Here is a 25121-nt window from a genome sequence, read left to right on the forward strand (position 1 = left end):
GCTTAAGTCACTTTACTTCCCTGATTCTTATGTCTTGAATTTGTAAAATGCATGCAATAATTTAGATGATCTCCACCGTCCCTTCTAGTTCGAACATTTCAACAATCTACTATTATCATTCTCAGCCTCTTGTGAGTTGTGTCAAACGAGCTGGGCTACTTTGCTAATGCAGCTTTTCATTCATTCACATTCATTATAGACACAAGTGACAAAACAGAATTTTTTGTGCCCTAATAATTTCCAGAAAAAAACTCCAAAATTTGTTTAATCTAGGAGTAAGGCGTTCCCCACCCATCCACCCCAGGCAATATGATAGCAGAGCCAAAACGCAAGCAATTACAGCAACCTTTGTTCTAGCAGAGTTCTGATGCTGGGCACAAACTCAGTACCTGTCCTTGGTGCTGAAAATTATAGCTCGATTCCCCTGGAGTCTCTCACGATGGTTCTCAAATCTGGCTGCAGACTAGAATCATCTAAGAAGCTTGTTACACTGTTAGATTATCATATGCCTTGTTAGATCCCTAATCCCTACCCCAGATACTTTAATGAAATTGATCCTTAGGAATTACTAATTAGGGACCTGAATTATTCTTAAAGCTTCCCTAAACTTTCTAGACCGGAAAGACAGGAGGGACAGATGGGGAATAAAACCCAGCACCTTCACTCTTGCTGTTTGTCACCAGATTACTTCTGGTATGAGAAGAGATGATGAAAACTGGTGGCAGATATTATGATTCAGGTTTATACTGTGTGTGTTTACTCTTCTTTTGTTCACAGTTTTGGGAGTTTATCATTATTTTGCTTAGAGAATCTGATGAAAGGCACAGACTCTCAGAAACAACATATCACACAAGTTAATACATAAATGCAGAAGCTTCTTGTATTCCCTGAGAACGATCAAAAGATCTCACTTGCAGGGGCTTTTTAACCATGTTATAAAGTGATGGTTTAGCATTACCTGTAGGTTTTAATCATCGATGGTAAGCACCAGTGCAATGACAAGTTAGCAGTACCATAATTTTAGAACAAATGCATGCATGCATATATGAACCAAATTAAACTTACCTAAAAATACATCTGCCAGAATGATGGATTGTGATGATAAGGCTGCTCGGAAGCCCTTACTTTCAGAAGGAATAATGGTTGACTGACATACAAATGCTCCCACCAAGTTCGAGTAATCCTCTGACCCTGCCACCATTTCCTTTACTGTGAAGTCTGTTATATTGTTGGTGCAGAGAGCCAACTTCTTCCCCTAGGAAAATAAAGTCATAAAGAGGTTTCACTGAAGGTCAGTCTCTAAACTGGATCTCAGCTAGCTAGTGATTCTAGCAGAGCACTGGCTCTCTCCTCACCACAATTCTGGTTTAACTGATCGGGTGTGGGCCCAGGCACCAGCACTTTTTAAAAGCTCTTGAGACAATTCCAATGTTCAACCAGGCTTGCGAGTCACTGAAGTTATAACGAATACAGTAATTCAAGGCTGCACTGCTGCCCCAACTACAAGCATCATTTGTGCTGGATGAAAGCCATCTGACTTAAGGAAATATAAGTCATCTGTGAAATCTTCAATTCTTAGGACAACGATGTGCATAAAGGAACCAGAAAACTGCTGGTGAAGGTTTTAATGCCAAGAAAAAGGACTTGCTCTTCCTTCTCCTGTATAGGCCTGTGTGTGGCAGAAAAGTAATGTCAAGGCTGAAAAAGAAAACGTAAAAGCCTAGGACAGCAACTGAACAGCTGGTCACTAGAAGTGTCTTTAGTCACCTACTCTTAGACTCAATGATGTGGATCTGCTCAAGTACACAGTATGTTGAAGGGTATACAGGAACTTACTTTTTTTTTTTTTTTTTTTTTTTGCGGTACGCTGGCCTCTCACTGCTGTGACCTCTCCTGTTGCGGAGCACAGGCTCCGGACGCGCAGGCTCAGCGGCCATGGCTCACGGGCCCAGCCGCTCCGCGGCATGTGGGATCTTCCCGGACCGGGGCACGAACCCGTGTACCCTGCATCGGCAGGAGGACTCTCAACCACTGCGCCACCAGGGAAGCCCAGGAGCTTACTTTTTTAATCATTTGGAGGGTAGTGAGAAGATATAACTTATAAAATGGTTTGACTCTTATTTTTTTTTAATATGGTATGTCTAAATATACTACAGTCCCACTGCAAAGGACTATACCTTACTCTACAATTTCTATGAAGAAATATATAACGAAAAACAGAAACACTGTTTTATTGGTCTCAGATGTAGAGTGTGCACAGACGGGCACAAAGAAAAGAACAAAGGTTTCTCTTCCTTAATGCAGCGAGCAATCCTAACCTATAAAATGCTCTCCCTCCACCAAGCCTGCTCACCGCATTACAGGTGCAACATATAGTTACTAAGCTTAAATCAAACTCTTGACGTCATAAGAGAAGAATAAGGAAAAAGAGCAGAGAGACTCTACTGAGGAAAAGAAGAGGGAAACAACAGGAAGAGGAAAGGAATGCGAATAAAGAGGAAAAAAGGAGAAGGAAGACAGAAGAGAGAAGAGGAAGGCAAAGACAGTGGTAACACAGGAATGAGACTGAGAAGAAGTGTGATATACGGTGGAATTAATCTTATTCACTGCTTTACACAGCATTCAACCCAACAGGCATTTAATTTTTTTTTTGTTTTAAATTGAGTGACTGATCCATTGGGTGAGTGTGCTGGGTCACGCCATGTAAAATCAGGACAGGACGAATGTCATACCATGTAAAATGTATAGATCTTTTCGTTTGAGAACTACTGTAGCCATGAGACGTCTTTTTATTTCCCTTGCACAACCTTTGGCACAGCATTTCATAACGGAGACCACTAGAGACATAGGAGTTAAAACGGAAAGAGACACGGAGGAAAGGCCTTAGTATATTTTCACCTTTGCTAATGGGAAATACACACACATACACCTCAACCCCGACCTTCTATGCCCACAAAATATTGGACACGCAGTCCTGTAACTCTCCCATTACCAGTATCCATTCACGTTCTGCTTCTTGCCAAAGAAAATTAAATCCCATTATTTATTAGCAGAGGCTACCTTATCAACTGGCACTTGTGCCCTGCTTGCGTCCTTTTTATTTTTGGACAAACTTCCTCTGGAAAGTCCCTTCTTTTTAAAACGCAAACTTGACCATACAAGCAACAGTCAAACTTTCTCAAACCTTAACTTTCTGCCTAAAAAATAGGTGGGATTGACAAGCCTGACCCACTTTTACAAAAATGAAAGATCCTCAAAGCCCTTGCTCCGTTGCTCCAAGCTTTGGGGGTTCAACTGACTGGATAAGTGCTTTGATGGAGTGAGAACCAGACAAGGTTGCCCCTGGTGGAGAAAACTGCCAACGTGCTAGGAAGCAACAGAGGATTTAAGCTGTCACAGCTCAGTTTCTGACATTTGATTGTTAGCTTCCATAGAGATTTTATTGGTCCATCAACACAGAAAATAACTCAGTCCGAGCTGAAACACAGCTCCGTCTCACCCTGCCAGCCAGAACTCACCTCATGCCCACATAGACTGATATTGAAGAAATGGAAGTATTTTGTTCCTTTGGAGGTAAAGCTGGGACCATTCATTAAGGAGCCCACACTGCTGAGGTTGCTGAAGTCATAGTGCAAACTCTGATTTTCTTTTTCATAGTAGAAAAAGCAGTCACTGTAGCAAACTGAGTGGTCCTTTGATTAAAGATTAAGAAATGTAAAAAACCAAACAAAACAAAGCAAAAACAATACGGCAGGAAAGAAAACATCAGCTGCTATGAAAAAATGTGTTTCCAGAAAGTTCTAGGTTTAAAAACTATTTCAGTAATCTTGTCTTAGTTATGGTATATTTTACCACACTAATATAGAAAATGTCTAAACTCTAGATTTCTCTACGCAAAGTTCAGACGTGTTCGCATTTTTTAACAAAGTTATTCTAAGATTAGTTTCTTACAGAAAGGTATTTTAATAAATAGCCAAGATACCCTGTTATGCCAGTTTCAACAGACATTAAACTATTTTTTCCTTCACTCAGAATACAGCATCCATCTTTACCCTTAAAATGTTATGAGACATTCTTGCTGTTCTCCACATACGCATACAGCCTATGTATAGTGAGGCACCTTACTTGCTCTACCTTAATGGAATACACAAGAAATCAGTTTTAATATTTTTGGAAAGCATTCTTTTTTGGATCCTCTTCTTAATATTTTATGCCCCTGGTAATTAGCCCTTTCATGGCACATATTAAGTGCTCAACAGATGTAAGATGAGGTAAAGTAAGAAAGGGAATGAAAAAGCCATTCATAAATAATAATAGCAACTTCATAGTTCCCGGAGAAACATTAAGAGGAACCTTTGGGTTTGTCTATTAAAATATGCTTTCCCGGGGATAAGTGAAATACGGACCCACTTACCTGAGTGCTTCTACTCCCAGGCCCACATAGAATACAAGCCTCCTTGCCATAGACCTGATGTATGGACAGGTAGGTGTCAGGTGGACACTCCTTGCACTGGTTGGTTTCTTTCTCAATGTAGTGGCCTGGGGGGCAGGGGACACACGATGAGCCCAACTGTTCAGAACCGAGGGCACAGGCACGGCACGAGGACGCCACCCCATCAACTGCATTAGCGGCAGTGATAGAATAAATCTTCACCATGTCATTGATGAACCGTCTATTCTAAAAAGAGAGCAGAAAGTAATGACTTCTGCCTTGGCGCTTAGTTGTACAACCAGATTGTTTTATGTTCGTATCACCAAAATAACTAAGCAAAGTGTCCCAGCCAGTGCATTAATAGTATTCCTTTTTGGTACTTTTTAAAAATATATTAAATCTTAACACTAGAAACTCATTTCCACAGTAATGGAGTTCCAGGAATTTGGCCATGAAATTATGTCATAATGGGTACAAATTCAGGCATATGTATAGACTTGATGTCTGGTAAAACCAATATGATTTAACAAAAGAGCAACCTTAGCTCCCATCACTGTTTATTCAGACGTAAGCCTAAATGTCATGATACAATAGGTTGTTTGCACTGTGGCAATGTTGAAAAGACTTGGACCAGGGATTAAAAACTCCTCGCTCAAACACTAACTGTGTGATAGTGGTGCAATCACATCACTTCTTTGGGCTTTTTTCCTCCCTCTCTAGCACTTTCCTTAACCAACATACTCTGATTTCTACTGGATGCAGAACAGAGAGGAAAAACCTGGGCCTTACTATACTTTTCTTGCGTGTGACACTGAGTCAATTAAGGTCTAATTTTCATCAAGCAGTGAGCACCACTGTGTCAGTAGAGCGCCGCTCCTTAATGCTTTCTGTCTGGGGCAAAGACTAAAGGGAGGCAAGGAAGCCTTGCACAGCATGTTCACACCCCACAAGGTGGGAATCCGAGCACTCATAAAAGAGCAACTGGAGTCAAGTGACACCTGGGGAATGGGTTCCCCAGTGAAGACCTGAAGAGAAAAGAGAAAATGCTCTACATTTGCCACCACAATGTTAAGGCAGCGTCTTAAACCGTGATTTACCTTGTTCTCACCCTGGAAATGCCACAGCAATGGAGATCCACAATAACGTGTAATTGAAGCATATAATGGAAAATATTTAGGGGAGGATTAAGGTCTATTCTACTACGGAAAGTAAAATAGAATAGTTCTGTGTGTTAACCCGACAGTGTGCACATACACCCTCGCCAAGCTATAAAAGGAGACAGCCATTCCTGTATGAAGTAATAAACCAACATCAGATAATGCCTCCTGGACAAATGTCAGATCTTTCAGGCGAAGGGAAGAAAGTCACCACCTTCCCGAAGTCTCAGAAAGCTTTAAAAGTAAGTTTTTAAATAACTACAAAATAAGATTTTCTTTCTCTTAAGCTTTTACCAACTATATTTGTTCAAAGTATAGAACAATTCAAAGATACATTGTGTTATTCCATTTCATACATTCTTGCTCTCAAAACACAAACCCCCCCAAAATACCATTTTTATACCCATCTGCTCCGTAACCAAATGATTGATTCTACATCAGGAAAAAGCTAAGCCTTTTCCTCCAGGAGATGTGAGGGACCACTTTGTACAAATCTCCACAGGCAGAATCATCTTTGTGGCTTTTACTTTCTTTTAAGTGCTTGGAACTTACATCTTGACCCTGATTGGTCCTCTGAAATGCCCACGTAAATGTGAATGTGGCATTCTTGAAGATGACATGGGTGTAAGCTTGTTTTTCTTTGGTTCCACCCCATGATTCGACCACGTTGGTACTTTTTCTATTAATATCCTAAAATATAGTAGAAAAAAATACATACAAAAAACCACCAACTCAGTATTAATATACATGTATATACATTACAATCATATGTTTGTATTTACAGTAAACCCTACAGCGTTCATGAATATTTATCTGCAGAGCATGTAACCCTAAAACCCTCAAAAACTTCCCTTCAAGTCTACACAAGCACTTACTAGCTGAGTAATTACAATGTATCAACCACGTCATCAATATAACGTGAAAGAGGTCTCAAAGCATAGTTATGTTTAAGGAATTTTTCTGTTGGAGGGAGGGGTGGTGTGTGTGTATGTGTACGACTCCAGCTTAGGAAATATATGCAGAAAGGGAAACATAATTCCTCCAACTTCTGAGAGTAAACTTCTAGGATCCTCATAAAATGACAAGGCTTTCTTTCCATCTTTTATCTTTTCCCTTGAGGGATTCTGATAGGCGGCTTTTACACAGGAATTCTAAATTCTCCCTGAATTATACTTGCAATTTCCAGTGCAGATTAACTAGAATGTTATTTTATGTTCATGTAATCTTCTTTTGCTTATACTTGAATTCCAAAAAGATTAATTAGTGTAACATCTTATTTCTGATTTCCTTAGCTAAATTCAATATTTAGAATATTATATAAATGTGTGACATTCCACCAATATTATGTCATTAACATGGTCAGAAAGCAAATGCAATAAGTAAAGCAAATAATGTAATACGCATCTAATTTATTTGAAATGAAAAACCAAGACTAACTCTGAATTTTCTAATTAGTCTTCCCTGCAGAAACCCTAATAGATGACTTAGGAATCTGGATAGGTTTTTGTTAGTTATCCGAAATGCTGATAATACAGTGGCCTGGCTCAAGACACGTCTCTTTCTTTCTATGATATAAACGCTGACGGCAAGTATGTTATAAAGTAATCAGATATGCTATAAAGACATGCGTCTTGAGTTCACACCACAAGTAGGAACAACAGAGTATGCCTGTCATACGTCACAGAATTCCCCACATTACCAAACAACCCAATAATCACACATGCTGCTTCCTAAAAGGAGCTCCTAATATACAGACAGTGCTTTGCTGGACACTTTCTGGATGTTTATTCCCATAATAAATGGAACATACTGCATCACTGCAAATAATACCACCTTACCTTTGTAAAACACTACACGATTTTGGAAGCATTTTGTTGTGTTATTTAGGTGCTGATATCTCAAAAATTGCTGTGCAGAAATCAAATCACAGAGTAAAGAAAACTAACGGATCCAGCTATGAGCAAAAACCTCTTAGGACTGATTTACCGAAATAAATATCTATGATCCCTACCCTCAGGAATGCTAGATCAACAGAGAGAGACAAATATATGAATACATTCACATAATTAAAGTAGGGTTTTCTCAAAGGGTTTTAGGAGCACACTGGAGAGAGTGGTTAACTTTACTTAAAGGAATAAAGAGAAAGCTTCCCAGAAAAGGTGAGGTTTGAGCTACCCTCGAAGTATGAACGGGAGTTCGCCAGACAAAGCAGCAAAAAGAAGGAAGTCATTCTAGCTTAGAGTGCGCCAAGGCATGAGAAGTGAAAAAGTACAGAGTGTCCCACTAACAAATTCAGGGTGTCTAAAGAGGGGTGAGTAGTAACAGCAGTTCGGTAACAGAGGCTGAGCAAAGAGTACAAAAGCCATACAGATGCCATGCTAAGGAATTTTAAGTGTATTCATAGGCTATTGGTTCTCAAACTTTACTGTACTTCAGAACCAACCTCAAGGCTTGCTAAAATACAGAATGCTGGGCCCTATCACCAGAGTGTCTCATTAAGACTAGGAAGGGGGTGCTTCCCTGATGGCGCAGTGGTTGAGAGTCCGCCTGCCGATGCAGGGGACACGGGTTCGTGCCCCGGTCCGGGAAGATCCCACGTGCCGCGGAGCGGCTGGGCCCGTGAGCCATGGCTGCTGAGCCTGTGAGTCTGGAGCCTGTGCTCCTCAAGAGGAGAGGCCACAGCACTGAGAGGCCCGCGTACCGCAAAAAAAAGAAAAAAAAAGAAAAAAAGACTAGGAAGGGGTTCAGAAATGTGCATTTCTAACAAGTTCCCAGATGATGCTGGTCCAGGAACCACATTTTGAGAACCGCTGCCACAGGCAATAAAAAGCCACTAAGGGTGAGGGGGTAGATTTGTTGTGGCTGCCTCTACTATTGTTTTTATGTTTATAAAGGTAAGTTTGACAACAGCATTTATGAGAGGGTGGGGATGAGAGGAATAGATAGAGACTATTGCTGAGAGATAATGGGAGTCTGAATTGTCAGTAATGGCACTCAGTATGAAGAGGAACTAATACACTGAAGAAATAAGGAGGGAGAGCTAAGAGAACTGAAGACTTCTCGGTTATTTGTGGTGTCATAGATAGACGTGTTGAAGATTCTTCATCTTCTTTGACTACCACAAAGTCCTTTTTTTTTTTCAGAACGAAATAGTCTGCCTTCATTTAAGCTATTAGTAATCATGAACAAGTATTTAAATCTCCACATATCTTGTATATCATGGAGGACACTGTTAATGGACTGTTAACTAGCTACTAAAGGATTGTTGGAAAAAAGCAAAAACAACTCGTGTCTATGAAGTCACTACTTAATTATAACATTAAAGTCTTAGCCAACAACCTTCTAATACCTCCCTGGGGTCTTAAGTAAATTTTGTGTTACCACTTTTTCTCAAGCTATTAGTTGAGATTTATAGGACATCTAGGAAAAAATGGGCAAAATTATGACATGTACATAGCAAAATCCTTTGTCTACATTTATTTACTTAACAAGGAAGCGTGTTATTTTTCCCAAAGCTCTCCACCTCCACTGTTTTGTGCCCTCACTTATTAATACATGCTTTTCCCTCCTGATGGCTTGAATTGCTGAATGGTTCCTAGGGGAGAATTTTCACTCTGCTGCTGGCATATTATTTTGAAGGACTTTCCCATGGGATTAATATTTTCTGGCTTCTGTCTGTCACCCAGGCCCCATCACTCAGTTCTCTCCACAAGGAATGAACACTTCCTTTGTGGACTTCACCACACAATGCTTAATGAGTTCCTTAGATATCTTTTTAATGTTTTTGGAAGACCCTAAAAATGGGAAGAAAAATGGGATTCTTATCGCAATTTGTACAAATAGGGTCACACTTCAAGGAGAACGCTAAGTGTAGAAATCCACCTCTGAGAGCCCCTCTTCCACTTACCACCATGAAGTACAGAATACAGTCGGCTGAACAGAGGGTCTCAAACACAAAGGTTATTCTTCCCAGTTCAGAGCCCATGGCTCCCGTCATCGATGTCGGTGGTCTATTTAACAGATTAAAATTGCGATATTTACAGCATGTTCTGAATACAACCTGGAAAAAGTTACATGACTTTTTTCATTAAGCTGAAAGCCACACTCTCCTCTCCTCTCCGGGCAGTCTACTGCTGCACGGAGTCTACACAACCATGGGAATATGCTCAGATCTCCTGGTGTAAATGCTGCCACCCAGCCTACAGCGAGAAAAAGACTCCTGCTGGGCAATTCAACATGGGGGGCTAAAAGGATTAAACAATCTGCAACATACTACTTTACAGACAGAACTTCGAGAAAAGCAAATAAATAAACCAAGAGAGTCTCCTGCAAATGACTTAGACTAAGATCTCTGAATTAAGCATCCAACAGTCACAGTTTTTTGTAATATTTGGATAAAGTATTTTTAAAAACTTTGGCTTCATCTAACTAATATACAATCAACAGTTATAGTTTCTATAGATATTCTTAAATATAATACATTATCCCACACAGCTTGCTACTTGCTACGTACATCACAATATTAATATATTTTATAAAGGCAGCCCTACTTCATCTATTTCTGTAGGGAAACAGGCATGAGGATTCCTACAGAAGGGAATCAGAATTGGTTTTCCTTACTTAAATCCTGGGATATGCAAGTTTAAGATCAGGTAATCATTATCGGAACCTCCAGCCCCACTCTGGATATGATCTCCAGCCACCTCCCAACCTAGAAATGATAAAGGTTATCTTTGTCAGTAAAAATTCCAGTAATGATTTCCAACAATCTTTTTATATAAGGCCACAAAAAAAAGAATTCCCAGTTTTAGACTGCAGGTGCAAACGGCACGCAGAGGTAGACTCCTAGAAACCGATAAAAACGTTGCATATGATTCTTCAGGAAGAATCAAGTAATGCATACTTTTGCATCAAAGGTATTTAATGGTCAAATTAACAACAGTTTTCTCAATGAGGCATGATTTTTTTTTAACTAGAACAGACGGTCTTTATCCATTTCGATATATGAAGATGAAAACATCCTAGTCTTCAGGTAACCAATGGGAAACAGAAACTTCAAATTACTCGATGAAGATGCGGGGTCTGGAGTTCTTTCTTAGAGTTTGTTGTATTGTTGTTCCCTAATTTAACCCCTGTTCTGCATTCACTCATTCACTCACTGAACTGGCTTTTACTGAATGCCACGAACCATGACCTACTTTAGGGACAGAAAGACAAGACTGGGTCCACCCTCACTATGGAATCAGTAGACTATGAAAGACATAGCTAACAACTGTTAATAGTATGAGGTAATAGAGATGCACATGAAAGGTGACGTGAGGTCTGTCTTCTGCAGAGAAACCATCAGCGTGCCACGGGCTGAAATGGCCACCATGAAATGAGGAAAGGAGACACAGCCCTCACACACCATCAAGCAAGGTTATTAACTAATGGCAATGCTTAACATGGACACTTGTACTTCCAAAAGAAAATGTCAACTTCTGCTACTTGAACAGGCATAAGAGAGAAACTGGGAGAGATTAATATCAGTGCTGTACTGGTGATGTGGCAATTTTCGAAATGTTATCAGCAGTTCACAGAAAGGTGATATGTGAAATATACATAAATCAAGCTAGTTCGAATAATGGTTATGTACGAAGCTACCTGAGTAAGAGAGAAATGCCAATTGTTTTGCTGTCTCAAGGTTCATGTGGTTGAAAAGAGAGATAAGCAGCTATCACTTCCTAATGCTAAGAGTAGAACAGCCACAAAACAGTCTGACCCAGTGGGACACCAGGCCCTTGACTGCAGTGTAAGTAATGTGAGAGGCAGTTAAGCGTAGAGACTGAAAACTTGTGATGGGGGTCACAGGGAAAGGGATATTCCCACGTGGAGGAATCCTACACCAAGAAAGGGGGGATTTACGAAGGTTTCTCTAAGATCATTTCCTAGTGTTCAGCTGGCATGCGGGGCAATGGAATAGCAGAGAAGGCCAAAGAAAAGAAAGGAGTAACACGGATGATAAGCATGGAGGTTTGCAGGGGACCAACAACCTTGCAAGAGGAAACAAATATTTCTCATGTTTGAACATTGCCTGTTGCCGCAGGTTTTACTGTATCCCCTCCCAAGAAACATATACTGTTCTAATCCCCTGTACACATGAATGGACCGTATTTGGAAACAGTCTTGGCAGATATAATCAAGTTAAGATGAGGTCCTTAGGGTGTGCCTTAGTATGACTGGTGTCCTTACGAGAAGAGAGAGACTTAGACACAGACACACAGGAAGAGCACCGTGTAAAGACACAGAGACACAAGGAAAAGATGCTCACGTGAAGACAGAGGCAGAGACGGGCTATGCTGCCACAGGCCACAGAGTGCCTGGAGCTACTAGACGTTAGGAGACGCAAGGAAGGGTCTTCCTACAGATGCTCTTCTTCGGAAGGAACACAACCCTGCCCATACCTGCTTTTCAAATTTCTAGTCTCTGGAAAGTGAGAGGGTAAATTTCTGTCGTTTTAAACCCCCCAGTTTGTGATACATTGTTGCAGCACCTTTGTCTTTTGCTTTATCCCTCAGAATGAATCCCACATTCTCCATGTTTCTATACACAATTTCTATTTTTTTTTAATAAATTTATTTATTTTTGGCTGCGATGGATCTTCGTTGCTGCGCACAGGCTTTTCTCTAGTTGCAGCAAACGGGGGCTACTCTTCATTACAGTACGCGGGCTTCTCATTGCGGTGGCTTCTCTTGCTGCGGAGCACGGGCTCTAGGCGCATGGGCTTCAGTAGTTGTGACACGTGGGCTCAGTAGTTGTGGCTCACAGGCCCTAGAGCACGGGCTCAGTAGTTGTGGCGCACGGGCTTAGTCTCTCCGTGGCATGTGGGATCTTCCCGGACCAGGGCCCGAACCTGTGTCCCCTGCATTGGCAGGCAGATTCTTAACCACTGCGCCACCAGGGAAGCCCCACAATTTCTATTTTAAGATTTATTTTTGTTTTAGAAATCATATTTATATTTATCATAAAATTTTGAAAGCTACAGAAAAATTTGAAGATGAAAACTAAAATTATTTATAAACTCATCACTCAGAAAAAACTACTGTTAACATTCTGAGGTGTTTCTTTTCACTATCTTTTTGATGCATACATGTTTTTACATAACGGAGATCTTATTGTTGATAACATTTTGTTTCATAGTTTTATGAATTAACATTATTGCATAAGCATTTTTATGTATAAAGTCTTCACCAACATGCTAAATAACTGAATTAATAGTTTATCATGGAGACAGATGTAATTAATTCCCATAATTTACTAAATCACTCATACTACAGGACTTACCTCCTATTGACCATACATTCAATGTAACCATTTGGACTGTTTTATCTTTTAGTGAGCAGAAGTGACACTATAATGAAGATATTTTGGGTAAAGCTTTTCTGTATTTTTCTAGAAAAGAATCCCAGTAAAAGAACTACTGGGTCAAATAAATATATTTTTAAACAAATATTTTGTGCTGTTATCCTGATTTTGAAAGCAATGTGTATACATGAGGAATATTTATTAAATAGAGTAAACTAAATGAAAAAAATGAAGTAATTCAGACTTCTCAGAAACCTCCCACTCCCAAGTGATAGACTGAACATTTCAGTGTGTTTCTTTTCTCTCTTTTTCTAGTGCATAATTTTCTTAAAAATATACTTTAGGTTTTATTTATAATTTACTGTATTTTAGCATTATCTTCTCACTTTTCTGATAATCATTATATCAAAAATACTTCCCCATTAAAAATCCTTTCTATATCTAGTGTTAAAGAGTTAACAATATGTTGTATGGTTATATCATCATTTTATTTAATCATACCCCATTGTTGAAAACTTTGTTTTCTCATATTTTTGACTCTCATAAATAACACTAAAATTAACATATCTGTGCATAATTTCTTTCTTTATACCACATTGTTTCCTTGGTATAAATTCCCAGAAGTGGAATTATTGAGTTGGAGAATGGGACCATTCAAAATGCTTGAAACACTGCCAAATTGTTTTCCATCTGCTGTCATTTTTAATGATTACATAACATTTCATCCAATTAGTATAGCATAACTTTTGTAAACATTATCATATTGCTGGAATTTAGATTATTTCCATTTTTGGTATTATAGGTAATGCTCAATGAAAGCTTCATGAATAAACACTAATTTGTTTACAACTCTGAATTCCTCTTGGGCAAAATTCCAGTGCATGAAGATGTACTTCTACATACCTGTTCCACAAGTGTGGTAAATTCAGATTGACAAGACAAAAGAACCTCAAAGTACTGCAAGTCACACAGTCAAGTTGGTCAAAGCACATCCACTTTAACTCCATGATGGAGTGACGACTTCATGAGACAGGCTGCCCTGGGCCTCTCGCTTTGACCCCCATTATTTTGAGCACTGCTTTTCCCAAGGTTGGTTACTGTACCACCAGTCACAAAAATATACATCACCTTTTACCTCTGTATTTTTCACATTACTGTCTGCTCTTTCAATATCACATACTAAATACATATTGCAGAGATGTATACTTTTTAAATTAATAATTGAACATTTCTGAAAATCAGAAAAAATTTAAATGACAGCCTCTAGTGAATGAGTGAGCGAGTGGCTAAAGCAAATACTGTCATGAGAGTTAGACCAAGAGTAACTTCTTTAAGAGACTAAATAAAAGCTTCAGATAATCTTCACTAATGAGTGAATACACACACATGCACGCACACACACAAATGTATCAATGCTTTCAATACATTCCCATTCTTATTTTTCCTATGTCTTAAACTTCCTCAACTTAGAGTTCAACCAAAGGATCTTTGTGGAACATAAACCCTTAGAGTCAGGTCATTACTGCTGTGTTATTTTTTTCTTCTCCCTTAGGATAAATTCCCAGAAGCAGTATTATTAGTTGATAAAGAGTACTACTGCATAATGTTCATTATGTATAAAGGCTTTTTTTCACGCATCTGTTTAACCAAAATTATTCAAGGACCTACGATTTGTCAACCTGAGTACTCATGTGTACATCTCACTTCCTACATCCCAAGCCTGTTTATTTCAGATAGGTGCTGATTTAAAACAGATGTGATTAGAAAGCTTTTTTTTTTTTTTTTTTTACAATGACCTAAAATACAGTATTGAGAAAAAGTGAACTGATAAAAAAAAATGCCAATGAGCTTATAAAAGTAAAGGGCACATTTTACTGTAAAACCCTAGTATCTATAACACCTATTTCTAGTGTCAAGTTTAAAAACACATACATAGGGCTTCCCTGGTGTCGCAGTGGTTGAGAGTCGGCCTGCCGATGCAGGGGACACGGGTTCATGCCCCAGTCCGGGAAGATCCCACATGCCACGGAGCGGCTGGGCCTGTGAGCCATGGCCGCTAAGCCTGCGCGTCCGGAGCCTGTGCTCCGCAACGGGAGAGGCCACAGCAGTGAGAGGCCCGCGTACCGCAAAGAAAAAAAACAAAAAAAACCCCACATACATAGATATTGTCATTCATTTGACCAACAAAAATTGCAGAGTAACTAAGTGGTAGGCTCACCATGCACTTAAAATATAAGAACAAATAAAATCCAGCAACCGTCCTATAGAACTCTGCCACATTTCCAAGTTTTCAGTAAGTGAGGTTCGTATACATTTGTAAACACGATCACAGACTTCATAGGCCAGGGGAGTTAGAGATGATGTAACCCCTCCTCATGGCTCAGTGCTGAGCCATAAAACCAATCTAGGCAGAAATGCTTTCATACGGTGTTATATATACACTATGACTCTTCCAAGTGGCGAACAACACAAATTTCATTGCCTCCCTTGGTGATCTATTCTGGTATTTATAACAATCATAAATGGTGATCTGCAACATCTACTTCAAAAGTGACTCCAAAAAAATGCAAAATAGTTTATATTCTTAGAGGGCAGTCATGTGGCTATGACACCATATTTAGTATTTTTATGTGAGGTCTGGGAAGACAGGCAAGTAGCCAAATGCTAAGATTGAAGTTCCTCATAGCCATATTTAGTGTGTTTTTACACAGGTTGAGTCCAAGAGTCTCTACCACCAAAATACACTGAGAAGGCTGATTCTGAACTTACCATTCATTCCGTCACACTTTGAATTCCCAACATTGAAGCAGGAGGTTTTCATGTTGCCAGGAAGGACATTCCACCATTTATATTCAAACCCAAGGGCAGGCTCTGTTCCTGCTGGACATGGTCTACATTCTACAGGAGACAAATGGGGCAGAGAATTACAATTAAATCACATCCGGATAACTTCCTCTTCCTCTGTTCCAAGCACTACTAAACTTTAACTAGCAGAGAGGCAAGTGGAAAGGAGAGATAGTAAACCACCAATTCCCCTAAGAATTAACAACTTTTTCAAGAGTAGTCTAGAAAGAAAAATAATTCTGGATAGAGTATGTACATATATACTTGATTAACATGAAAAAGGAAAAGAACACAAAATCTTTTAAGATAATTTTTTCTTGCATTTCTGGGAATAACTGCTCATACAGAAATTACCTTCCATAAGAAGGGTGATTCTGAAATAAGTTCACTTACATGTGATCTTAGAATCAGTTTCCTCTACATCATAAATAAGGAAATATTCCACCCTTCCTACTAGTTACTAAACTTAACTGACTATTACACCATTTAATTATGGACTGGTTACTTGAAATTCAAAATATTGGCTCTACTTAAAAGTGATGATGGGAGCTGAGGGGGTGTGGAAAGAGTTAGATTTATAAATAAACCTAATTTAAATTAACATCTATGACACTAAATAAAAGGGTCTCTTACAATCATTTTTTTATTTAGTCAAGACACTTGGCATTATCACAACAGTAAAAGAAGGGGAGAGAGAGAAAATGTTCATTGAGCAAGCATTTCCTGGTACCAAAGTACTGGAGGAGACATGTTTATATAACCTGCTCAGTGATGATGAGCTAGATATTATTGTCTGCAATTTTACAAATGAGAAAATTGAATTCAAATTAGTGGCTAAATCACACTATTGGTAGCCTGCAGCAAGTGGATTTGAACCCAAGTCAATTCAACTCTCGAGTCCTTTTTATGCTCTCAGAGGCTCTGGACATTAACTATACAGCACAGCTATATTCAAGTAAGATACCGGCCACAAAAATGCACTGTAGTCTTTATCGAGTAAAACTAAAACAAATTCCGTAACCACTTTATTATTGTTTGCTAAGTACTAAATTCTTCCCAAACGTACACTTTGAAACAATCTACTTAGGAACTATTTTAATTGCTATCTGATCAAAATAATCAAGTTTTGCTATTATTATAGCACAAAATGTGTTTATTCCAGTTGAAATAAAAGTATTTTATGCTTGTATCAATATATGTGCGCACACACACTGGAAAAGGAGCGCTTATCCATAATCACTTAAACTGGTGGAATTTTCTTATAAATATCCAAAGCATCAACCCATTAAGAGGTTGTGTGTTACACAAAATGCCATTAAAAACTATCCTTATGCTATGTTGAATAAGCTACTGCAGTCTCACAATTCCCTTATATTTCTTAACTCTTCTTCAGTCTGTGAGATAAGAAAATTATGTGTTTTAAAAATTTTCCGGGGCTTCCCTGGTGGCGCAATGGTTGAGAGTCCGCCTGCCGATGCAGGGGACACGGGTTCGTGCTCCGGTCCGGGAAGATCCCACATGCCACGGAGCGGCTGGGCCCGTGAGCCATGGCCGCTGAGCCTGTGCTCCGCAACTGGAGAGGCCACAGCAGTGAGAGGCCCGCGTACCGCAAAAAAAAATAATAATAATAATTTCCATAAAAACAATTCAGGACAATGTCAATGTGGTCCAACAAGTTTATTTCACTCAAGGTCCAACTCTTGAACCAGCTGATATCACGTACCCTTTGTTCCATCCGAAAACGTTCCAGGAGGACAGGGATGGCAAGAAGAAGATCCATTGTTATAAAATCCAGGGTTGCAAGGTGGACAATCCTTCTTCTCTCCAGAAGGGGGCAACCTAATAGCATCTGTGAGATCCTCCCGGCAGATTTTGGGCTCTATCCACTTGTACATTATCTGTGTCTAGAGAGAGAGGAAAAAAAAAAAACCATAGGCTTGCATGTCATATAACATGCTTTATTTGCTTTAAACTTCCAATAACAAACATGTTAAATTGACATGGTAAAGATTAGGTAAAGTCCAAACAGTGATAGAAGGGCCAAGCTGAAGAGAATCTAAAACTTTAGTAACAAAATGAGACAAAAAGAAAAAAACACTTCGGTGGGGAAATGACCATTACCTCCAAATGTTTTTACACTAAGCTGCAGGAGGCCTTACGTCATACACAGCACGGCCTCATCATGAAATTCCTCTCTAAAATACACAGAACATGCTTGCAGCCCTCACTCTTCTAGCCGCTGTTCACATTATTCCCTAACTGTCCTAAGTGTCTATGCAGACTCCCTTTCTCACGCTGAGACCCCCACTACTCTCTTCCTTTCCCCTGTCTACAACACACACCATCATGCTTTGCACACAGTGATCACCAAACAAAACGGTTATTTTTTTAAAAGAATATCTCTAGCTTCACATTGCAATCCCGTTATTTCATAAACACTGGTAGATGCTCTCGGAGTCTTTTCCAATAACCTGATGTTGGACTACAAGAGGTGTAGCTAAAATATTTCCTCCTGAGGCTTCTAGGCCCTGTCACCTGTGCTCCAAACCACAGGATTAAGATCACATCTACCTTCATGGAGGGTAGTCTTTTCAACTTTTCCTCTCTCTCACACATGCACACCCCGCAAAACAAAACAAGATACAACTAAGTAGCTACAACTCAGCCAAACCCAGAAAACTGTTATAAAATCATTGTCTTTTGGAACCAGAAACATTAAGTGGGTTAGCCACTTCAAAACAAAATTTATATGCACGGTGAAAAACATAAAAGGCATTCTAAGTGCAAAGAGAAAAATCAACTCTTTCATAACTTAATATCGTTTTTAAAAAGAGACTAAGAGTTCCCTCGTTAGACATACGCTCGGCTGAAAGTACTGCTTCTCCTTTACAACAGCTTCTGCAATGATAAGTCTAATATTGAAGCAGGAGACCCCAAATTAAAGGCAATTCTCTATAGTTATTTAGTTAATAAGAAGTCATCTATAGTGAGCCCTTACGGCCACTCGATTTCACTCTCAAATATTCCCTTATGGAAGAATAGGTTACCTTATCTAATGAAGGGTGTTTAAGAACATGGTTTAAAAAGTAGAAGTCTCAACGGAAGTAGAAACAACATTTTTTTTCTTTTTACAACTCTCTCTCTCTCTGCATTTATAGCCTACATCATGATACAGCTTAACCAGCCACTTCCCCCATCTGCCTCGCTCACCATCTGCCAAATGACGGCTATTCCTGCTGGAGTTTCCTAAACAGCTGAACAAAGTAAACAGATCCTGTATCCAACAGGGGCTCTCAATTCCTCTGAGAAAGGCAATGTAAAACTCAGAGAACGTAAGCAAATGAAACCTCATTACATTTGGGGGATTGTCGTTTTTAAGTTCTGGCTTAAGCAGCACAGAAAACAAATTTCCAAGGCTAGGCAATTCACAGATTTGCTGATTTATCTCGACGTTAATTAAAATCGCAATGAGTTACGTGTGAGCTACTGCCTTGTTGGGAAAAGCTGGCTCCCACGTGGGAGTGGGTGTGGTCCTGAGGCTGAGCATCCACGGCTCACCCCGGGGGCACCGCGCAACCTTCCCCAGCACTTCAGGAGCTCGATTATATTACGCACGAGTTTATAAATGAGGAAACTTCGGATAAGACCTCTTATACCTGCCCAGAAGTCAAACGCAGCTAGCAATTGTAAAGAAGCGCTAGCCAGGGAGAGGAAAAATACTCTCAGTGAGGGTAAAAATAATAAAGTATGCAAGTACATTTTTGACAGATTGGCTAACCACACGATTTTCAATCCAAGCACAGTGCATGTTTAAAAATTAGGAAATATGCACCACCTTTAAACATTTAAACGTTGAAAAGTCAAGTGTCAAATGCTCTACAGTGAAAGCTTTCTTTGCAGAGCCCTTGCTTCACATGGCAGATTGATTCTGTGCCTCTCTTTCTAACGGGGCAGATGCTTTCAAGTCTGGCTGACTGGGGAAAGATAACAATTAATATTAATGATCTTTAGCACCAGATGGCTCACCGTGCAGGTGAAAAACCAACAATCAAGTCATTCTTTGGCAAGCTGCGATAAAATTATGAAATGCTTTATGAAACCAAAACCCTAATAGAGCAAAACTGAGCAGACTGCCATTAAGATTACAGAAGAGCTACAGCCTCCAGGTATATTTAAAATATATAAGCATGAGTAAAATATGTTTTAAAGAAATGCATTGGGGGTATCGATTGGAAGCTGGTTTTCACTTAAAAATAAAATTCAAAACTGGGAAGACTGAAGTTTAGACAAGTTTTGAGACTGGGTTTGTCCACGGTTGCCAGCTTCCTTCCTTCGAAAGTCGTTGCACAAACGCACTAAGGCTTTGTAGACTGGCTGAGCTCATCTAAATTACAGGTTGTTTCGAAGGGTTTACTGATTGTCACTCCGACCTAACAGCCCTGTGCAGCATGACGTTCTAACTCAGATACCCCCGGTCAGGCAGGCTATCACTTGTCTCTCTGCCTCTCCCAAACCTCAATCCTCTCCAGCTGCAAATCACCGGGCATTCATCATTTGTCTCTCTTGTTATTACCATCCCATTCTGCCGAGTTGTGTCTGACCCCTCCTTCAAAGCCAGGCTCAGCATCACATCTGTGCCAAGCACGGCCTCAGCCCACCCTTCTACGTAGCGGCATTCACTTGGATTCCTTTTCTATGAAGCCTCTGCTGTTTTCTGTTTTCCCTTTTCTAAATGCTTAAAAGTCTGGGTCGTCTTCTTCCTTTATGTGGAAGACACCATGGGGATTTAACATTGTACTGGGAAAAAAAAAAAACAAAAACACAATGCACCGGAGGTTCTATCTGGGGCTTTAGGCAACAAAACTGTTCTAAAATTAAATATAATAAAAAAACACTAAACTGACACTGTGAGTGGATGAGTTGTATGGTATGAGAATTACAACTCAATAAACCTTTCTTTTAAGAAAAGCTTTTAAAGAAGACTGTCATGAAATTTTTATTTTAAATTCAGAAATCCCGGGGCTTCCTTGGTGGCACAGTGGTTAAGAATACACCTGCCAATGCGGGGGGACACGGGTTCGAGCCCTGATCCTGGAAGATCCCACATGCTGTGGAGCAACTAAGCCCGTGCGCCACAACTACTGAGGCTGCGTTCTAGAGCCCATGCTCCGCAACAAGAGAAGCCACCACAATGAGAGGCCTGCACACCGCAACAAAGAGTAGCCCCCACTCGCCGCAACTAGAGAAAGCCCGCGCGTAGCAATGAAGAAGCAACACAGCCAAAAATAAACAAATAAATACAATTATAAAATAAAATAAATTCAGAAATCCCTAGTCACTGAGAAATGCCATGTTGCTTCCTATCATCCTAATTAAGAAACACAGGCTCCAAGTACACTCCACTTGCTTAAATCATATAGGAAGAAAGGCTGATCTAAAAGCCATACCCCTTTATACCCTATTTTTTTAATGTCCCCTCCATCTTACTTCTGCTTTATAACTCAGAAGGACTGTGTTACAGACATTGAGCACTTGAAATAATTTGTAATACTGAAGTTAATTAAAGGGCAAAGAAAGTACTCCTCATCAAGCCTCAGCTTCCTTGTTTGCAAACTGGGTATTCTAATGTCTAATTACATAGCTGTTGAAGAAAAGAACTGGCGGCAATGTGTGAATACACACACACACACACACAGAAAGAGCAAGCATGCAGATAAATATGTAAAGGACAGCTGCTTCTGCTATTAATACTATCACTACTATTACTATTATTGTCATCATCATCATTTCCAAGAGAAACATGAAATGTCTTGGTTATTCAAAGGAAAGAGATCAGATCTCTTTGGGACAACTAGGAAACACCAGCAAGGTGATCGTGATTCCTCCATCCGACGGTGTCTTTCTTCCAAGCGGAAAAAACATTCCCAGAAACTTCAACCATACTTCATATGAAATAGTTTAATATCCTGGCCTCTTTTCTCTAGTTTCTTCCCATTTTGTGAAAACTTCCCCAAGCCTCTACCAAGGACAGAACACAACGCTCTAAACGTGTTAATCATACATTCACTCCCCAGTTCTCTCATTCACTAATTTATTCAAAAGATGTTTCACTACCTTCGGCATTCCAGGCACTCTGCTAGGCCTAGAGATTGTCTTTAACGATTAAGAACATGTTTCTGTCTGCAGGAAGCAGAGACTCCAGTGAAGGGAACAGTCATCTTTACAAGGATCTGCAGTGAAGTGATCTCATACCAAAACACTGGCGAACTATGATCACCACGTAAGTATCAAGAGAGGTGTGTACAAAATTATGTGGGAATTCCCAGTATTTCAAGACAATCTTGCCAGAGCTACCTTATTCAACAGTGGATGTGTTCTATGAACATGTACAGGATCACTCTCGTTTTACTGTGGTAACAGACACCATCTCTCTCTCTGTAGGAATTGACTTGTGTGATGCTGAAAGGAACTGGGATATGGTCTGGCCTCCCCAGCCACAGGGATTAGAAGGTGAACTGAGCTGCCCAACCAGAGTAGCTCACGGTACTGGACAGAATGGCTGGTCTGAGATGGGCTCGTGATTCAAGCAGGGCCAGAGTCTTTTCGGAAACTTCGGTCACCCCTCCTATAAAATGCTGTGACGGGGCTTCCCTGGTGGCGCAGTGGTTGAGAGTCCGCCTGCCGATGCAGGGGACACGGGTTCGTGCCCCGGTCCGGGAAGATCCCACATGTCGCGGAGCGGCTGTGCCCGTGAGCCATGGCCGCTGAGCCTGCGCGTCCGGAGCCTGTGCTCCGCAACGGGAGAGGCCACAACAGTGAGAGGCCCGCGTACCACAAAAAAAAAAAAAAAAAAAAAATGCTGTGACGGTGACAGTGGTTTGGGTAGAGATGTCAGGGGGTATCTGGCGCCAGAGCAAAGAACCTACCTGAGAAAGAAATCAAACTGAGCTCAGAATATCAGCGAGAAGAGCAACAGAAAGTCTTGATAAAACTCTTTGCTCTGCAATGATTTCCCAGTCACATGAGTCAAGAGACTCCTGCCCTGCCTTCCCCCACTCCAATTCTGAAAAGAATTTTTTAGATTCATTAAATTTTCTAATCATCTCCAAGTACAGAAGCAAAAGTGACACCTTGCTTTGCCACCATTAAAAGGAAACGTGTATCACATCCAAGGGTGGTAAGGGTAGGAGGGACCACTTTTTACCCTGAAATAAAACAGACCAAAAAAAGTTACTCTGTCTAGTTTTGGTACCCAAGATAAATAAAACCTTAAGCTTTTCTGTAAGTTGCTGACTCCTTTACAAAACTACCTTAACCCCCTGACTTTTACAGGCAGATATGAGACAACCTCTGTTGATATGATGAACAAGAGAACTGTCAGGAGTTTGAGATTAACATACACACACTACTATATATATAAAATGGATAATCAACAAGGACAGACTGCATAACACAGGGAACTCTACACGATATTCTGTAATAACCTATATGGGGAAAGAATCTGAAAAAGATAGATAAATGTATATGTATAACTGATTCACTTTGCTGTACAGGAGAAACTAACAGAACATTGTAAATCAACTATACTCCAATATGATCTAAAAATTAAGAAAAAAATTTAAAAAGGAACGCCTGTTATATTCCCCTCAGGCCCTGGAAATCCGGGCTGGTTCACAGCTCTGGAGCCTCAGTAGCCTTGGTTCCCAAGGCTGGACTCTCATGGCGCTGAGGAAGCTGGGAAGGATGTGCCAGCAAAGGAGCTCCCCTTGGACCTGTACTGCCTGGTCCCCTCTGGATGGGACCACAATCTCCAGATCCAGGCGGACCTTCCTACAGCTATGCCAAGCCTAGTGCAACCAAAAAACTGTGGACTGTCTGGGATGGAAGAGCACTGAAAAGTCACCCGGTCCCCACGTCTCCTGATGCTGAGGTGCCCACCTCCAGCCTCCTTCCTTAGAGTCGCTGCCCCCACGGATGAAAGCAATCTCCGCACATTTTTTGCAGGGGTTGGGATTGGTCCGGGGGTTGTAGTGGAAGAGGGAAGATGTAAAGAAACACAAGCCCTTGGGTGTCTGTCCTACCACACTCCACTCTCCTTTACAACCCTGGAACAGGACTTTCACCAAGCCTCTGGTTACCCCAGTAGCCCGAGTTTGGCATGAAGAAATGCTGCTACCTTGTGGCCGTTTCCCGTAACTACAACTTTAAAACCGGTGCTTATGGGCACTTGACATTCACAAGGCCTATGGAGCTTTAAATGATACCTGCCTTTGGGAGATCAGCTCGTGCTTTGTGGCCACCTAGAGGGGTGGGATAGGGAGGGTGGGAGGGAGGGAGACGCAAGGGGGAAGAGATATGGGAACATATGTATAACTGATTCACTTTGTTATAAAGCAGAGACTAACACACCATTGTAAAGCAATTATACTCCAGTAAAAAATATAAAAAAATGAAAAAAAAATATATATATATAAAAAAATGATACCTGCTTTCAACAAACGTCCTGGGGTAGTACTCGAAAGAGAATTCATAAAATGGCAGACTTTCAAGAAGCCAACTTCAAAAGGTAAATTTCCCACACACTGATTTAAAAAAAAAAAGAAAAGAAAGCAAGCAAGCACATGGAAAGATGCTCAGCATCGCTTAACAGTAGAGAAATGCAAATCAAAACAACAACGAGGTATTACTTGGCACCAATCAGAATGGCCATCACTAAAAAGTCTACGAACAAAAACTGCTGGAGGGATGTGGAGAAAAGGGAACCCTCCCACGCTGTTGGTGAGGCTGTAAATTGCTACAGCCACTATGGAGAACACTATTGGAGCTTCCTTAAGAAACTAAAAATAGAGCCACCTATGATCTGGCCGGCTCACTCCTGCGCGTCTCTATGGTGAAAGCCATAATTCGAAAACACACGTGCACTCCAACCTTCACTGCAGCAGTATGTACAATAGCCGGGACCTGCAAGCTACCAAATTGTCCATGGACGGATGGATAAAGAAGACGTGGTACAGATAGAGAAGGGAATGTTACTCCACCACGAAAACGAATGAAATAATACCATTGGCAGCAACATGAACGCACCTGCAGATGACCATACTAAGAGAAGTCAGAGAGAGAAAGCCAAATATCATGATATCACTTACATGTGGAATCTTAATAAATGGTATAAATGAACCTATTTACAAAACAAATAGAGTCACAGATGCAGAAAACCAACTTATGGTTACCAAAGGGGAAAAGTGGCAGGGATAAATTAGGAGCTTGGGATTAACATACACAGGGTACTACATGTAAAATAGGTAACCAACAAGGCCCAACTGTGTAGAACAGGGAACTCTGCT

The 25121-nt window shown here is 40.4% G+C and overlaps 1 protein-coding gene across 1 annotated transcript in view; it reads right to left on the reverse strand.

Moving 5' to 3' along the window:
* Positions 1 to 25121, reverse strand: part of ELAPOR2 (endosome-lysosome associated apoptosis and autophagy regulator family member 2) — a 186889-nt gene that overhangs the window by 29189 nt on the left and 132579 nt on the right. Inside the window, exons 9-16 of the mRNA XM_065883844.1 lie at positions 17501 to 17681; positions 15703 to 15831; positions 10210 to 10300; positions 9497 to 9599; positions 6142 to 6279; positions 4415 to 4539; positions 3519 to 3618; positions 1066 to 1255 (exon numbers count right to left, since the gene is read on the reverse strand). Of these exons, the coding sequence (XP_065739916.1) occupies positions 1066 to 1255; positions 3519 to 3618; positions 4415 to 4539; positions 6142 to 6279; positions 9497 to 9599; positions 10210 to 10300; positions 15703 to 15831; positions 17501 to 17681 (1057 nt within the window). The remainder of the gene's footprint in view (positions 1 to 1065; positions 1256 to 3518; positions 3619 to 4414; positions 4540 to 6141; positions 6280 to 9496; positions 9600 to 10209; positions 10301 to 15702; positions 15832 to 17500; positions 17682 to 25121) is intronic.

Source organism: Phocoena phocoena, chromosome 9 (assembly GCF_963924675.1).
Source record: "Phocoena phocoena chromosome 9, mPhoPho1.1, whole genome shotgun sequence".
Lineage (NCBI taxonomy): Eukaryota > Metazoa > Chordata > Mammalia > Artiodactyla > Phocoenidae > Phocoena > Phocoena phocoena.